Raw genomic sequence first — 16,032 nt, forward strand, 5'->3', positions numbered from 1 at the left:
AATCTACCGTTTGCTTTCGAATTCCACTGACTTTAGCTTCTGGAATTCCTCGATGGAATGAGTAAGATCAGATAAATCGATGAATTGCACCCATAAAATAAACTACTGCTTAGTTAACATACTCCAATAGCGAAGCTTACGGAAATATCAGCGTTTCGTAGGACACCTTCACTCCACTGGTGGAATAAAAATGTCGTTCACGCCATCCTTTGTTCAATCACATGATCAATGGTCGACAACAATAGCGATTGTATCCTCATCAAGCTCGTGAAAGTATTGATGACCTTGAACTATGGAGGATAATTTTGAATCGAGTCTTCAACGTACAAACAACTCACACACTCCAACGCCGCAGGTTCATTCTATTAGATAGGTATTATCTAGCTCATTGTCTATTGAACTGTACGGTATATGCAATTGGGAACGGACTCGGGGGTATGCTAAAAGTTCGAGTTCATCATTCGCCGAACGTCTTCGCCTGCTTGCGGCACCAAGTCGCTACCATCATGGTGGCCGTGTTCCTCAACGAATTGGGGCTGGGCTTGGAGCGCTCCCGCGGGCTTGTAAGTGGCCTTACGCTGGATCCCGGTGGGGTTCATCATCGCCACCGACGACCGAGCTAGCTGTGTCGCCAGAGGGATGGCAGGGCTATTGGAGGCGGGCATGTGTTCCAGAGGGTCAAACTCTTGTTGAACTGGTCGCTGAACGCCCGCTTGTACGCGCTTAGACCGCTGGTGAGGGTCAAAGTCGGTATATGTTTGAAGAGTCAGCATCCGAATATCCAGAGCCGTGGGGATCTGCTGGAGCGGTCTCAACTGCTGCGGTTGCGGTTGCGGTTGCGGCTGGTACTGTTGTTCGAAGTTTTGGTGGTAAGGGTGAGGCTGATGTTGCACTTGCTGTGACATCATCATTTGTTCGCCTCCAGGAACGGGGACAAATTGGCCCTGCTCCATGTCGGGCAGAAATTGTTGGTGAGGGTAGGCTTGCGCCTCGTCGATCTTGGCATCGTAGACCAGCGACGCCGTCGTCATCCGCTTTTGGTAATCGGTATTTGCGGTGAGGTGAGAGTTTATAATCTGTGTCAGCGGGAGCGGGTTGGAGAGATCAGCCTGGTAGGTTTCGCGCTGATCCTTATCGAAATAAACACGGTATACCAGCTTCATCCGTTGTATTTCCTCTTCTTGTTCCTGAGTAAGCTCGTGTTCGCCTTCCTCATCAGAATCATTGTTTAAGAGATTGAACTGGGAGATCCGCGGCAGCTTCGGCTTAGCGGTAAGCGAGGCGGCGGGTTCGTGTTCACCAGTAGCGGCTGATTCAGCGCCTCCAGACACTTGACGGAGATGCAGAGTCAGCGGGTTGCGGTCAACTCCCAGCGGTTGGCGGTCAACAGCACGCCGTTTTGACGACATGCTCAGCAGCTCAAATGTAAAGTTAGACACGTCATCTTCATCGTCATCTTCGTCGGTGGACGAAGTATCGTTGTTGTTGACTTGGAGGGCTGGCGGCTGCGTAAAGTTTTCTTCGAATGGCAGCACCGACGCCGTCCGCGGTTCAGAGTTCGCATCTAAGATTTCGCCATGTTTCAGACGCTGGTCAAGAGCATCATCCACAGTGGTTTGGCCCAGAGACACCGTACGCTGGTGCAAATTGTTCATCAGACGGTTTTGGTAGGCAAGGTTTGAGAGCGACAGTGTCGGGCGCATGCCGCCGTGAGGGGCGAGGTACGACAGTCTCGAGTACCCTTGGCCATCAGGGAACTGACGGATATAGTCACTAAGAGATACCTTGGACTCAGTTGCGTGCTGAGTGGGCAAAAACGATTCCAAGGGGTCGCTGGCGAGCGACGTCAGCGAGTGGTGGAACTGGCTCTGGTAGGGCATATTGGGTTTCTTTTCAAACGCAGTAGAGTCGTTCAGCAGCGAGTCGTTAGCAAAGGGGTCGGTGGTAGTCTTCGTCGGCGATGGCTCCTTGCCATAGCCATTATAGGCGCCGTAGCTCTTGTAGTCGGGCAACGCGGTGACGTCGCCGGTTTCGTCGAAGTCGGGGTCGTGCTCCAGCAATTCTTTCTTGTCCTTGCGGTAATTGCGCCAGAGGAAGAAGCCAAGCACGGCCAAGATCACCACCACGGGCACCACGACACACACGGCGATGATGGTGGCGTTGTCGTTGACGGGCTTGGCACACTCCTGGCTGCCGGGATGTTCCTTACAGTACTGGTCCATCCCGTCGTTGCTTCTCGGGGACAAAGGGATAATCATTGGGGGAGTATAATAATCAAAACACAGATAGAAATCAAACGTGGACGGAAAAACGGCACGGTGGGGAAAACAAACACTAAAGGTCAAACGGTAGTTTCACGGGGACAACTGGTCTAAACGAATGGACGGCTTAACGGGGCCACGAACAAAGGCAAACACGACGCTGAGGAAAGACGAATCACTCACCCTAAAAAAAAGCTATGCGCGCGCCGAATTGGGAAAAACAATCCCAAGTGACAATCGTGATCTGACGCGCGGTGGTGTCCGTGTTTACTTTTTCAGAGGCGGGCAGGACGCGGGCGAGCGATGCACTGATGTCGAGTGGGGTAGCCAAGGAAAGGCATCGTGATGAGTTTTCTATGAGCTTGGCTACTGTATAGAGACTTCGAAATTTACTAAATTTAATTACTCAGCCGGTGAGTGGCTCGACGATGAAAGGAGTTAGGTGATGAGACGCGTAGAGGGCTAAACAACCGTGGTATGTCAATCAGGTCGATGCCACTGCGTCGCGAACGCGCCTCCCGCCTGGAAACTGCAAGGGCGAGGAAAATGGAGAATACTGAAAGGCGTGCAAGCAGTGACAAAAGGCAAGGTGAGAGGGTAAAAGCTAATAAAACACCCTTTGGAAATCTTTATTCATTCCTGTCAATGCCAATTAAAGGGGAGAGTGCCTAAGCTACGAATTGTTCAAATTTGACAGGCGCGTCGAATAACCGCGACGAGGGAAAAAAGGGTGGCCTTCGCACCAGTTAATCATAAATGGTTTTGATGCAGACAGTCTCGGAGGAGGCGGCCCATGCGACCACTTTGTCGCCCTATATTTAGCCTTTTGAGGGGTTATGACCACCTTCCACTACATATAAGAGGCGTAATGGTGCTATACGAGACTTTTCGAAGGTACGAGGCGTCAGCTTTACAGCCAGACCCCCCCTTACCATTTATTGTAGCCCTTTTTTGTCTCCTCCATCTGTCCTCCAAAGTTCGCACGGTTTATGGTTTCCCAGGGCTCATACACGGAAAAAAAGTTGAGCTACCATCAATACTATTATAGGTACCTACCACCATGGGGATAGCGGAGAAACACTCGTTGGATATCCCCCACGTCACCGCGGTCGAACTCCCCCTCAATGTGCAAAATCCCGACCGGGCAATTGCCATGCTTGGCGGCAAAGATCGCATCGCCAGCGCCATCAACCACCGCGACAAGGCCGGCAACGCAAACATCCACACCCCGTTAGAAAACACGTTGGAGCTCAAATTACGGGAAAACGACCCCTTCCACCATCCGGTACAGTCGCTGTTTCTGTCCCATGAACGTGTTTTGCTCAAGGTGCTGGTGCCTAAGCTGCAATTACCAGAAAACTATAAGCTGATGCCCCTCAAGGAATTGTGTTCACAAACCGACTATAAGGCTACTCCCGTGGCCATCATCGATAAGACTTACTCGTTCAAGCTGATTGCTGACTTCCAAGTGTCGACTAAGCATAACCCTCTTGCCCAAGAGTACGCCAATGACTTTGCTAAAGCGACTCATCTTGATGAGCTTAAAACTTACTTCAACCAGCACGACCAGTTCACGGGACTTACTGATTGGAAGGACCCGAAAAACTTTGCCAATGTTGACCACAGTCTCATTCCGCCGCCAATCTTTTCGCAAGTTCGGTTCCCCTTTGACTATAAGTTTCAGCCCAGTCCCGGCACTCACGTGGTCACCGATAGTGTAAGTGGTGAATCGAAAGTGGTTCGTACTCGAGTACTTCCTAAGCTCCACTCGATCATCATCGAATACGGTCTGCCGGTACCGCAAGAACCGGCACCCGTCAACCGTGACCATTTAGTTCAGCTTAAAAAGCTTCGTGAAGAAAGAGGAGATAAGTTTGGTGATGCGGAAACCGTTGCCGATGCTGGCCTTCTCAATTGTATTGAATGGATGGAAGAGGTGTTTAAAACTAAGCCTATCTGGTTAAGAAAGCATTTGGACGATATCACCCCTCCTCATCACAAGAAGTACTTGAAACAAGCGTTGCCGTATGTGTCTTACCTTCTCAAGTCAGGGCCCTGGCGGTTCTGCTGTATCCGCTACGGCGTCGACCCCGCTCTGGACCCGTCGTTCTGGCAGTACCAAACAGAATACTTCCGGGTGCCACGGCATAAGCAAGCAGTGGCACGCGAAGCTCGCAAAAAGACCTACGACCAATGCTCTAAGATGTTCTCCCCCACCATCCAGGATCGTGAGTTGGCGGACCAGTTAGGGGTTAAAGTACTGAGTAGTCTTTTGTTTGACGGCATAATCTTACCCACCACAGTTAATTTCCAACTCGGTGATCTCTTGGATGGAGATGTAGTTGAACTACTTCAAAATACCCTCGAGGATGGCGGCAGTGGTCTCAGAGACACCCCCGATAATAGTGACGGCTGGCTTCACCGACAGACGATCGAGACGATCCGGAGACTTGTGAGGTACAAAATCAACCAGTTGGTCAAGGAGGACCCCATCAGTGAAGATAAAGTGGTTGATATTATCGAGGGTGACTATCTGGCGCAAACTGGCGTCGATGAAGATGGTGACTACACCATGGCCGATGACGCTTTGGCTAATGATGATGACGATGCTAATGACGATGAAGAACTTGAAGAAGACGAAGACGAGGATGAGGAAGAAGATGAAGATGAAGAAGCGGATGAGAATGCAGCTGACTCAAAAGTAGTCGAAGAGGATGTGATGAAACGGCTTGAGAAGCTCGCCGGCAAAGAAGCGGGTCGTCAACTCCGTGGGCTTGTGGGGTATGTCAAGCAAGACCAATTAAAGTAACGTTGTAAAGTAGTAGTTGTTTACTGATGCTAATGATCTTTTTCTAATATACACGCCACTAGGGCTTTTAACCTTTTGTGCAAGAGTTATCTAATCACTCTCGTCGTCGTTGTTCACCTCATCTTCATCATCTTCTTCTTCTTCGTAACGAGGAATCATGTCGTCGTTGGCGGCTTCTTGCTGCACCAGCTCCGGTAACGGTGCCGGCGTGGCGGTGTCGTCGTCGTCGTCGTCAAACTTAACGTGCTTCAGTCCCAGAGTCACCGGTTGCGCGTCTTGTTCCGACAGCGGGTCGACAAGCGTCCCTTCGAGCGACACCACTCTCCCCGACGAGTGGATCAGCTTCACCGTGAACTTGATCTTACCCTCGACACGCTGGCCGCTTTCGTCAAGCCACAGCCCGTAGCGGGAATCGGTGTCGGCATCGCTGGCTTGAAATTCCCACCCAAGGGGTAAGTTGTGCTTCTTGATCAGGGCATTAAACGTATCGTTGACCAAGAGACCCAAGTGGGACGCGGTCTGCATGTAGATGTGTCCCTCCAAGGTGTCTCCGAGCTGGGGGGCCCACACCATAAGATCGGCTCTAACCCAGAAAAAGGAGTAGGGAGTCAGGTCGTCGATGGGGAGCAAGGTCTCGTCGCCCAAGGGGTTGGAGGATTCAATAGTCACGTGGTCGTACCCGACAACCACGCCGTGGGCCTTGGCGTGGTAGTTCATCACCATGTGGTCGAGGTGCTGTTGTTTGACCCCGTCGAGGGGCAGCGCCAAGTATTGCGGGGCGAGCGACACGTACATCTCGGTGGGGACGACGTGGAAGCACTGCAGCACCCCGTCGACGACCGGGTTTGTCAGCGGCTGTATGAGGGCCCGGGTCGACATCGTTGGATTTCACTTGGTGGAGATGAGATGAGCTTTGGTGCGACTCGCGATGAGGTCAGTGCGGGTGGTAGATCAAACAAGGAGAGAATGAACAGATAAGAGAATCGACTGTAGGAGGGGATTAGTTGGATTTTGGTGAAGAATAGGTCCAAATTCACCAAAGACATTTTCGGTTTGAGTGGTAGATTCATTGTTCGTGTGAGTGAAAAATCAAGACAAGAGTTGCAGAGTAAGAATAAAGTCTGGAGTATGCTTGGTGGAATACCACTATAAGTAGTTCTTGTAATTTCGTAATCATTGTTAGGCTCGCCAGAGATCCTGCCAGTGGATGGTCTTGCGAACAGCGTTCAGGAACCCTTCATTATATTTGACCCAAATACGTTCAGTAGGTGCTGCAGCTGCTGCTGCCACTGGCGAGGATTCCTTCTGTGTGTTGACATCGTCATACTGCTGCTTAAAGAAATCCATCGTGGTTTTCGCTCGTTTGGGAGCTGCCTCGCCGCCATTTTCAGTAGGTGTAAGTGGTCGTTTCTGCTGGGGCTTGGGGGCATCAAACTCAGCTAAAAGCAAAGGGAAAAGTTGTATCCGCTTTCTTTGAATGCCCTTTTCAGCAAACAGCCACAGCTGAGTCGCCCATTCCGAGCGGTAGTCAATAAATGAGTCCAAACTGGGGTTAAATGCTAATGACAGGAGACCGGTAGTGTGGTCCTTGGTGGTTTCCATGCGTAAATCCATTTGCTTGACGAACGAGGCTACCCGCAGCAACGCCAGCTTCTCCTCGTCCAGAAGATTCAGCTTAATTTTCGACGAAAGCAGCGGATGCAAAAGCTCAAAGATATGGGGGATCACCACCGACAAAAACCCATGCAGTGACACCAGACCAAGTTCCCGTTGAAGGTTTACCGGTAAGCGACTCCATATAAGCTCAGCCACCGCGGTGTTGCTTCTCATCGTGTCTAACAGTTCGTACTCCATGTGACGGGCGTTAGCCACCACTGGTTCTGCTGATCGCAGTCGAGTCACGTCTTGGTAGGTTGCCCAGGTCTTAAGGGCCAGAATGCACCCGTACCCGAGTCCTTGAGTGGCATCTCCCTTCAGATTGAGGATATCATAGTGGGCGAACCAGTCCGCCATCTCCAGAGGCTTGGCCATGTTGTTATCCTCGTAGTCCAAATATCGATTGAACACTCCTCGCATCACCCGATCAATGTGAGGAGCAGCCTTAGACGACTCTCCAAGGAAAGTATCGCAGAGACTTTGAAACGTCTGATCCTTGGGAACTTTAGGATTATGCTTGAATAATAGGTCAACAATCTCTGTCCATGACACCAGGCCGTCCTTATAGGTATTGCTATGTGATTTGGCAGCCCTGGAGGCAAACTGGAGGTGGTTAATACAGGCACGAATATCGGCATCACACATATCCACTACTGACGTCACTCCCTTATGGTCCAAATTGATTCCTTCTTGTTTGGCGATCCACTGTAAGTGATCACGAATGGCGTGGATCCCTGTCTTCACCGGTTTCTTCAACTGAACAATGTCACATATCGGTCTAAGTCTCTCCATCGCCGCCACTGCCCCCAGGTGCCGACTACCTTGAGGGTAGATCTCGTTGGCAATGCAAATAATCGGTCGAAGCAAGCGTTTGGGACGTTTCTTCTTATCCTTATTGTCGTAGGTTCGACTCGAACGGATATCGTCACGAATGATGTCATTGAGGGCTTTGACAATATCGACGGTGTTTGTAGCCAGATCAATCTCGTCAATTACAAGACACGTAGGTTTGTTCAGGGCCCCGATGGTGTTGGCACTAAGAGCGTTAGAAATGCGGAGGCGGAGAGCTGACAGCGTCTTAGCTCGTTTGTCATCAAAGCTTGTTGCCGATGACAGTGGAAGCTGATCCAATGAGTTGGCTGCGTTAAGCTCCTCCAAATGGTACCCCAATTGGCGAGCGCAAATATGGACTGCCAGAGTCTTACCCATCCCTGGAGGTCCATACACTAATAAGATCTTGTGTTTTGGTGGGTCAGCGGGATCTACCGGAGTGTCCCAATCCTTGAGCCATCGAAACAATTGCCGGTAGGCCTTGTCGTTACCGGCGCTGCACAAATCGAGGAATTTCTGGGGTCGGTACTTTTCCGTCCATATTTCCAGAGTAGTTGACTTTGGCACTGGTGAGAAGAACTCGAGGTCTTTGTCGGCATTCTTAATGCGATTGGCAAGCTCGGCTTCGGCAAATATCTTGTCGATATCCATAAACGACCCGGCGATGGATTCTTCTTCCACCGCCTTGGTGGTAGCGGTCTTCTTGCGGAGAGTGATGACCTGACCATTCGCAAGCTTCACGTCCTGCCCATCGATGGTCAGGACGCTCAGAGTGGTGTTAGCGTCGAGGAGGGAGCCGCTAAACGAGAAGTCGAAGTCGTCCATGACGCGCGACGCGTATGCCGCGATGGTGAGATATAGGCTGGTGGAGTGTCAGCAGGAGTGCGCAAAATAGTGGTGATATGGACCAAATATCACTCGGAAACTGGTAAATATCAATAGGGCTTTTCGTTCGTGCTAATTTAAAGTCTGAAACACCGCTCTGGGGGACTTCGGCGACGTTGGTCCTGCCTGGTGCTACCTACCTTAAGAAATTTTCGAGCACCAAGCCTGGTTAGCTCAATCGGTAGAGCGTGAGACTCTTAATCTCAAGGCTGCGGGTTCGAGCCCCGCATCGGGCTTCTTTTTTTGCCTCTACGCCCCTAGTTTTTGCTCCTAGGTTGCCCTAAACATCGTTATTATCGATTAAACTTCTTTTTGTCGTTTACCAATTTCATCTTTTGTACCACATCGATCCCCACCATCGCATCGCACCAGTGCGATGATCACCCTCCCCGTGGTCAATGACCACGACGTGTTGGTGTTCCGGGTCGAGGATGTGCGGGCTCTCCGTCACCACGGCGTGTGTGCTACGTTTATGGGTACTCTTTCCCATTATCAACAGCAGAATGTGTTTATGCTGGTCCCCATGAGGTTGATGATCTGGGAAGCGTTATGGCTAGTCCACCACCAGATCGCTCAACTTGTTGACTATAAACATTATCGGACAGTTCACCCTAGTACCCAGCCATCCAAGATTGATAATGGTTCAATGGTGGTCATTGACGATGATGAGGCCGAGTCTGATAAAGAGCTTCTCGAACAACATACCATAAATGCCCAGCAATTGGCGCAGAGGTTCATCAATGCTCATCCCCAGTATACTCCTCAGAGGTTCATCACTGAGTTTTGGAACTATGTCCACTTAAAAGACCAATATCAATTCTATATATCTCCTGGTCTAAAATTTGGAGGTGATCTCGTGTGCTATCCTGGTGACCCATTAAAGTACCATTCATACGCTGTCGTCCGTTATGCCGTGGCAAATTTGATGGACCTTGTGGTGGCAGGAAGACTCGCTACTCTGGTGAAGAAAACCATTCTCTTAATTGATGATGCCGAGGAGGATACCTCTACCGAGAACGGTCTAGAACAACTACTGAAACCGCGGGCTAAACGAACGTTCTCGATCGAGTGGGCTGGGTTTGGCTAAGTTTCGCCTAAATTCTAGTGTCATTAACTATATACATGAGCCGGGCTAGTCCTGGCGTTGCAAGTCTTGCACCGACTTACCGTAGATCTTCTTGGCGTCGGCGATGCGGATAAAACCCTTGTTGGGGCCGGGCACCTGGCCCTTGACGACCAAGATGCCGGCGTTGCCGTCGGCGTGCAACACCTCGTTGTTCCACACGGTGCAGTTGCGGGCACCCATGTGCCCGGGCATCTTCTTCCCTGGCAACACTCTCCCCGGGTCCTGGTTACCCCCGGACCCACCAGGGTGTCTGTGAGCTTTGGAAACACCGTGCGAGGCGTTCAAACCACCGAAACCGTGACGTTTCATCACCCCGGCAAACCCCTTACCTTTGGTGACGGCCATGCAGTCCACAAGCTGGCCGACGGCGAAGTAGTCAGCTTTAAGCTCAGTGCCGGGAGCAATAAGCCCCAGCTCGTCGCGCACTCTAAACTCAGCGGTGTGGCGCTTGGGCAGAATGCCAGCGGCTTCGAACTTGGCGAGGTCCAGCGCCAGCACGTTTTTCATCTTGTCGATTTGCCCTAAAAGCACCGACCAGTAGCCGTGAGAGTCGACGGTCTTGTTGGCAACGACTTCGCAAGCGTCGATCTCGATGACGGTGGCGGGGAACTGCTTGCCGTCGTTGGTAAACCAGGTGATCATGCCGCGCTTGACCCCGAGGAGACCGGGGCGGCCGAGGAGCAGCTTGCGGAGGTTCAGCAGTGCGAGCGAGTGGTTGACGGTGGACACGGGTGTCCGGATCAGCGGCACGGCGTGGAGCGACGTGAGCTGCGCCGCTCCGCGGGTGAAGACCAAGCGGGACATGTCGTGGTGGTGGTGTCGATGGTAGAGATTTTTCAGCGCGCGATGGTCGTGCGAAACGGTATCGGTAGACCAGGTGATGGTGACAAAGGGAGAATTCAGATAGAAATTAAAGAAGCCAATGACGACTTTTGTGGTGAATAGATTGGTTGTAACAGCTGAAGTGGTGATCGCAGGTCTAAACATGAAATGAAGTAGAGGTTACTTGCGAGTGAGGCATCGCCAAAGCCTGAACTATCACTATCAGATCAAGAAGAAAGCTGATTAAAGCAGTGAGATTGAGTTAATTACCATTGCTTTCGTATAAGTTGTTGAGTCTACTTGCATTCAAGGGGGTAGGGAAAGCTCAATACAACTATCAAATTGACAAATATCATTATCTTCGTATACACCTTACTCGACAAGTCAACTGAAGTTTTAGCTGTCACTTGAAATGTCTTGTGAATCCGAACGTAACATTTGATCCTTGAAAAGCCTAATTGAGGTAACCTTATTCCGAAAATTGAGTCATTGTTCAGCAAATTATTTCTCGCTCAAAAGGTTAGTCCAAGCCTTACACGCTCAACAAAGTGAGCGTCTGATTTCCCTCTTCCCCATTCACTGATGCCTTGTAATTACCGCACTTTCCGGAGAATCGTTCCTGGTTGGCACGCCCCGCCTTTTCAACCGCGGCTCCCCCGCAAAATCCAGATCCTCGTTCCTTGGCTTCCGGCAGGCAAGCAGGCTACGGGCTGCAGACACCCCCCCATCTCCTATTTCATTCGTATGACCGTAAAGATCTCTATACATTAATAATACTTCACCATCACATTTGGTCTGCGGCCATGCTCAATCCCGAGCCTGCTCCAGCACCCCAACCACCCCAACCACTGCCACTATGTGTGGAGATCGCTTACCAGCATATCAATAAGATCAAACGGTTTGCCACTGAAGGCTACGATAAACCAGCGGCCGACCATGTGTTGACTGGAGCCATCAACTATAACGAGTGGCGGCGCCATTTCGATTCTCGCATCGTCGCCAAAGTACCCTATTTCGATATTTACTTCAAAAATGGGGGTAGTTTTAGTCTTGATGACTTGATCCAACAATTACGAGTACTTGGCATCACTCCCGATCATAACAGCTTGATACCGATCGCTCCATTGTTTGCCAATGCGATTGCCGCCCTGTTTCGTACGGTGTTACTTGCGACTATGGAAGCGGACCTCGCCGAAGAAATCCACCAACAATTCCCCGGTTTCAGCGACGGGATCGAAATCTTGAAATATGTCGATGCTAGCTTTAATCTCGTCAGCCCTCGCCTCGTGTACTATAAGATCCACCGCATCTTGAAGCTGAACTTATTACACAAAAACGGTAGCCATTTACAGGCCCGAGCCAAGTTCTGGGACTTAGTGAACCAAGGCGACGATGATGTCTATCGTGACGTTGACTTGTACCATGCCATAATTCTCATGGGGCTCGTTGACACCGAGGGAAGAGAGTTTTGTCTCGATGTCATGGACGAAGTATACTATCGAACAGGGACGCCATTATCTCGAGCGGTATTGGATACGGCTCGTGACCAGTGGCGCCAACGGTGTCACCATACTGCTTATAATCCGCTGTGTTCAGTCGATGATGCTACGTCGTTCGATGGCATATTATCCACTCACCCATTTCTGGGAGACAATGTCCCCATAGTGGCCCGTATGTCTCGGTATAAGATTGATGGGAAGTATGTGCCTGTGCGGCGAATGCCTAAGGAGGCTCCACTAGCTCTGTTAGAGGATTTGCTAGGGGTAGAAACTACTCCTCAATCACCTTCAGGTGTTCCCGCTATCATCCAGGAGATCTTGGAATCATCATCCAAAGATGATGAACAATATAACGAATCTGATCACAAAAAGCTTGAGTCAAGTGAGATGGATAAAGCCGAAGACGACAAAATTGATGATGTTAAACCCACAGAGGACGAAGCTGACGATGACAAAGCTGAGAAGGACACCATTAATAATGAGGAAGCTGAGGACGACAACGAAGATGATGAACCTAAGGATGGTATTGAGGACAGGATTGACGATGATGAAGCTAAGGAGGCTAAGACTGAGGATGACGAGGTTGATGATGATTCCAAGGAAAAGACGTCTACGGCCTCGCCGGATACAAACGAAGTTAGCAATACAAACGATAATCCCTCGCCGCAAACAAATGTTGACGAGGAAGCACTGCTGTACAAAGGTTCTACTCCTCCAGAATCTGAAAAGTCTCCACAATCTGAGAAGTCTCCACAATCTAACAACAGCCTGAGAAAAACGTCTCCCTTTGCTTCTGCCATCACAAAATCACCCTCTATGTCTCCTGAAGGCGACTTGGGGTCACCGGCGTCGCTGGATTCGACGCCCCTCACCCCAGTTGCCCCACAAACGTTAAAACGACCAATGTCCACTTCGGTGCCCACTCTGCCGGAAGATGCTAAACGAGCACGCATATCGTCGTAAAATCGTCGTAAAGACCCTTCTCTATTATTATTATTATCTATGTACATGTAACCCGGGCACCATCACTTGATCTTACGTTCCTTCAACGCGATCTTCTGGTCGTCAACAAAGATCCCCTTACCCTTATACGGCTCGGGCTTCTTGAACTCTCTGATTCTCGCCGCAAACAACTTCACTTGCTGCTTATTGATCCCTTCAATCAAAAGCCGGGCGGGGTTAGGCAACGACACCGTCAACCCGTCGGGCACTTTAAGCTGAGGAGTATACGGGAACCCCACTTTGAGGCCCACGTATTTCTTACCGTTCTTTTCCTCGAGGATCGCTCTGTAACCGGTACCAACAAACTTGACGAGGGCGATGTGGCCTTCGGTGGCGCCGACGACGTCGTTCTGGATGAGGGCTCGCGTCGTCCCCCACATCGACCGCTGAATCCGGTCATCGGGGTTTTCAACGGAAACAAACACTTTACCATCCTTTTCACTGAGGTTGACAAAGGGGGGGATCTGAGTTTTAAGGGTACCTTTAGGCCCCTTGACCACCACTTGCTTCAGTAACTTGTAGGAGTTTTTCCCCTTGGAAAACGACTTGCAGAACTCGTCGGGGATTTCCTCGGTCAGGAACGACACCTCGGCGGGGATCCGGATCCCCACCTTGCCCACGTTGGACATTCGAAGCCCCAGGCTCGAAAGCTGTCTCGAGAACTGTCTCGCAAGCATCCCGGTGGTTCGATGATTTTTTTCACAAATGAACGCGGGTCTAAGTGCGACCCCATTGAAGCTGTACTAATAGTTTGAACAGACGGGAAAAGAAAAACCTGGCAAGTATCGTCTAATACGGTATTGAGCTCAATTTGGCTGGACTGTAAGAATCTGTCTTTGGAGTAATTTAAATATTTGGACGAGTTGCTGGTACATCATACCTCAGTGCGGCTGGAGCACACGAGTACTAAAAGGTGGTGGTTGACTTATTCTATTCCTGATAAAATCTTGAAGCGTAAGATATTTGGCATCAAACTTCTACTGAGATTATACTCATCAACTCAAAGATGACCTCGAAAATTTGTAAACGTCGGGGAGGTATGACCTGAACCACAAATATTCACGGACGAGATCAGGATGATCAATATCGTAAATATCGACATCTAAGCCGAATTATTGATACAAGTTCGACGCCTGAAAATGTTCTGAGGAGAAGTTTTGTTATACCGATACTTCAAGCTAAATGACGACACATAAGAAGTTCATTTGAAATCAATCGGCTTCAATACTTCTGCTGATGGGTCAATAGCTGAGCTCCGCTCATGAACCCCTTAAAGACCCATGTCTGGGATGTAGTCATTGTGCTGGAGCAAGGCGTCAATGGTCGAACCCGTTTCTTCGTCGTCCATGCATTCATGTTCATTTTTACTGACTTAATCAGAGCCTACTACAGCCATTTTCATGTACACTTATCCACCCATAAGCGTCGACATCAGCACTCACAGATCAAGAAATTGAGACTACTGGCGGTTAGGCGGTTGCTCCAGTTGCAACACATCCGGCTTGCACACCAAGTAAGGCCCATCTCAATATACAGGACTCCATGGAAACGCCACTACCGTCTATGATTTAAATAAAAGAGTGTTATGGAAAGAAAAAAGCTGCAACAAATTGGGGTGTACTAACTGGAGTGTATATCCACCGGATAAGGAGCCCTAATTATCTGTCCTTCTCATATAGTTTTTCTTAATATGAGTTCAAAATCACTAATGCTAAGAATCGAACTCACTTAAATTTTGGAAAGACTCTAAGTTATCTCATCTTCGGTGGATATTCTGCAATTTTCGTTCTTGATTAGCAAAAATCTAAAATTTAAAACCAACTCAACACAATCTACAGTTTAGCCCACCCATGACCCAAACCTTTCATTACACATTTGTCGGAATTACTCTCACCGGAGTTTGTGCATTGATTCCGAGACCCCTCACGATGCGCATTACCACCACCCGTAACTACTACCTCCGCCAGCCATTGTGCGACCCCCGCTCTCCTATGTGGGTACCTTATTCCGTGTGACGTAGCCTGGGTTAAAACTCTTTCAAACCACGTGTTCAAGCTGGGGAGCAAAGGCTGCCGAGCTAAACCCCGCCCCAACTGCCTCGCTGGCAGAGATGAACGCCACAGTTGTGGCTACGTCGACACTAAACCGAGACATTCTGGTACGGGGGTCCTAAGCCCTACAGTCAAATGTCGCCGACAAATCTAGCTGGTGTACAAAATTTATCAAATACATCAAGCAACTACTACATTGCCGAGCAGCCCACCAGGCTCGACAGGCCGCTACATTTTGCCCCCTTTCAAGTACATGTAAATCACGGGATAACTAGGACGCGCGCCAATCGCCGACTACCCTACCCCCGCAGGTCCGCTACCGGTGAATTCTTGGTATAAATAAGATGGCCAATTACCCATTTTAAAACACAATTGACTCTCAATTGATTGTACCACTTACTATGGCTAACCTTGAGAAACTCATCATCCACTGGGTGCCCTCGACCCGTGGCGCCCGGATCATCTGGCTCGCCATTGAGCTCGGCTTACCTTACGAAGTGAAGCAGACGGTGAAGCTGGCCCCCTACTTGAAGGAGATCCACCCTTACGGTAAGATCCCCTTGGCTGAAGTGAAGTATTCTGACGGCCGCACCGTGGTGTTGGAGGAATCGGGCCACATCATTTCCTACCTTTTACGTCACTTCGACACCGACAAGAAGTTGCTGGGGAAGACGCCCGAGGAGTTTGAAGAGGTCGACTTCCACCTCCACTGGTCGGAAGGGTCGTTGATCGCCGAGATTTTGCCGTTGTTTATCAACAAGGCTCATAAGTGGGCCGACTCCGAGCTCACCACCAATGTGTTCTCTCCTCACGCCGAAGAGGCGATCAACTACCTCGAAACGGTGTTGGCTAAGCAAGCGGCTCAGGGCAACAAGTACATTGTTGGCGACCACTTGACTGCCGCCGACATCATCAACCACTTGCCGGTGGCGATCTACGTCGGCGCTAAGCTTGGTCCTGCTGGTCCCAACGTACAAAAGTGGCTCAAGCAAATAGAGCTGGAAAAGTCGTTCCAGGAATCGCACAAGAACGAAGGCACCCCTCCCTGGGCCTCGTGAGTCACTGAATAGACACAATGTCACTGAATAGA

General features: G+C 50.0%; 9 protein-coding genes across 9 annotated transcripts; 4 read left to right on the forward strand and 5 right to left on the reverse strand. All coding sequences in view use genetic code 12, as the record gives it.

The window, feature by feature from the left end:
* Nucleotides 1-440: 440 nt before the first annotated feature.
* On the reverse strand, nt 441-2,258 carry DIURU_004348 (uncharacterized protein; the record flags this gene model as incomplete). The annotated part of the gene is made up of 1 exon (XM_034157211.1): nt 441-2,258. One exon carries the CDS (start codon nt 2,256-2,258, stop codon nt 441-443), a length of 1,818 nt encoding a protein of 605 aa, XP_034010840.1.
* A 1,063-nt stretch (nt 2,259-3,321) lies between these two features.
* Nucleotides 3,322-5,070, forward strand: DIURU_004349 (transcription factor TFIIIC subunit; the record flags this gene model as incomplete). Its single annotated transcript, XM_034157212.1, has 1 exon — nt 3,322-5,070. One exon carries the CDS (start codon nt 3,322-3,324, stop codon nt 5,068-5,070), a length of 1,749 nt encoding a protein of 582 aa, XP_034010841.1.
* A 90-nt stretch (nt 5,071-5,160) lies between these two features.
* Nucleotides 5,161-5,949, reverse strand: DIURU_004350 (DNA-directed RNA polymerase I subunit; the record flags this gene model as incomplete). Its single annotated transcript, XM_034157214.1, has 1 exon — nt 5,161-5,949. One exon carries the CDS (start codon nt 5,947-5,949, stop codon nt 5,161-5,163), a length of 789 nt encoding a protein of 262 aa, XP_034010842.1.
* A 300-nt stretch (nt 5,950-6,249) lies between these two features.
* CTF18 (Ctf18p) lies at nt 6,250-8,382 on the reverse strand (the record flags this gene model as incomplete). The annotated part of the gene is made up of 1 exon (XM_034157215.1): nt 6,250-8,382. One exon carries the CDS (start codon nt 8,380-8,382, stop codon nt 6,250-6,252), a length of 2,133 nt encoding a protein of 710 aa, XP_034010843.1.
* Nucleotides 8,383-8,818: 436 nt separating this feature from the next.
* Nucleotides 8,819-9,529, forward strand: DIURU_004352 (tRNA splicing endonuclease subunit; the record flags this gene model as incomplete). Its single annotated transcript, XM_034157216.1, has 1 exon — nt 8,819-9,529. One exon carries the CDS (start codon nt 8,819-8,821, stop codon nt 9,527-9,529), a length of 711 nt encoding a protein of 236 aa, XP_034010844.1.
* Nucleotides 9,530-9,574: 45 nt separating this feature from the next.
* On the reverse strand, nt 9,575-10,372 carry DIURU_004353 (mitochondrial 54S ribosomal protein uL3m; the record flags this gene model as incomplete). Its single annotated transcript, XM_034157217.1, has 1 exon — nt 9,575-10,372. The coding sequence occupies one exon, from the start codon at nt 10,370-10,372 to the stop codon at nt 9,575-9,577; it is 798 nt and encodes a 265-aa protein (XP_034010845.1).
* An 821-nt stretch (nt 10,373-11,193) lies between these two features.
* Nucleotides 11,194-12,852, forward strand: DIURU_004354 (uncharacterized protein; the record flags this gene model as incomplete). The annotated part of the gene is made up of 1 exon (XM_034157218.1): nt 11,194-12,852. One exon carries the CDS (start codon nt 11,194-11,196, stop codon nt 12,850-12,852), a length of 1,659 nt encoding a protein of 552 aa, XP_034010846.1.
* A 62-nt stretch (nt 12,853-12,914) lies between these two features.
* MRPL6 (mitochondrial 54S ribosomal protein uL6m) lies at nt 12,915-13,568 on the reverse strand (the record flags this gene model as incomplete). Its single annotated transcript, XM_034157219.1, has 1 exon — nt 12,915-13,568. One exon carries the CDS (start codon nt 13,566-13,568, stop codon nt 12,915-12,917), a length of 654 nt encoding a protein of 217 aa, XP_034010847.1.
* A 1,775-nt stretch (nt 13,569-15,343) lies between these two features.
* DIURU_004356 (glutathione S-transferase family protein) lies at nt 15,344-16,000 on the forward strand (the record flags this gene model as incomplete). The annotated part of the gene is made up of 1 exon (XM_034157220.1): nt 15,344-16,000. One exon carries the CDS (start codon nt 15,344-15,346, stop codon nt 15,998-16,000), a length of 657 nt encoding a protein of 218 aa, XP_034010848.1.
* Nucleotides 16,001-16,032: the final 32 nt, after the last annotated feature.

Source organism: Diutina rugosa (assembly GCF_008704595.1).
Source record: "Diutina rugosa strain CBS 613 chromosome Unknown scaffold14_size250082, whole genome shotgun sequence".
NCBI classification, from domain to species: domain Eukaryota; kingdom Fungi; phylum Ascomycota; class Pichiomycetes; order Serinales; family Debaryomycetaceae; genus Diutina; species Diutina rugosa.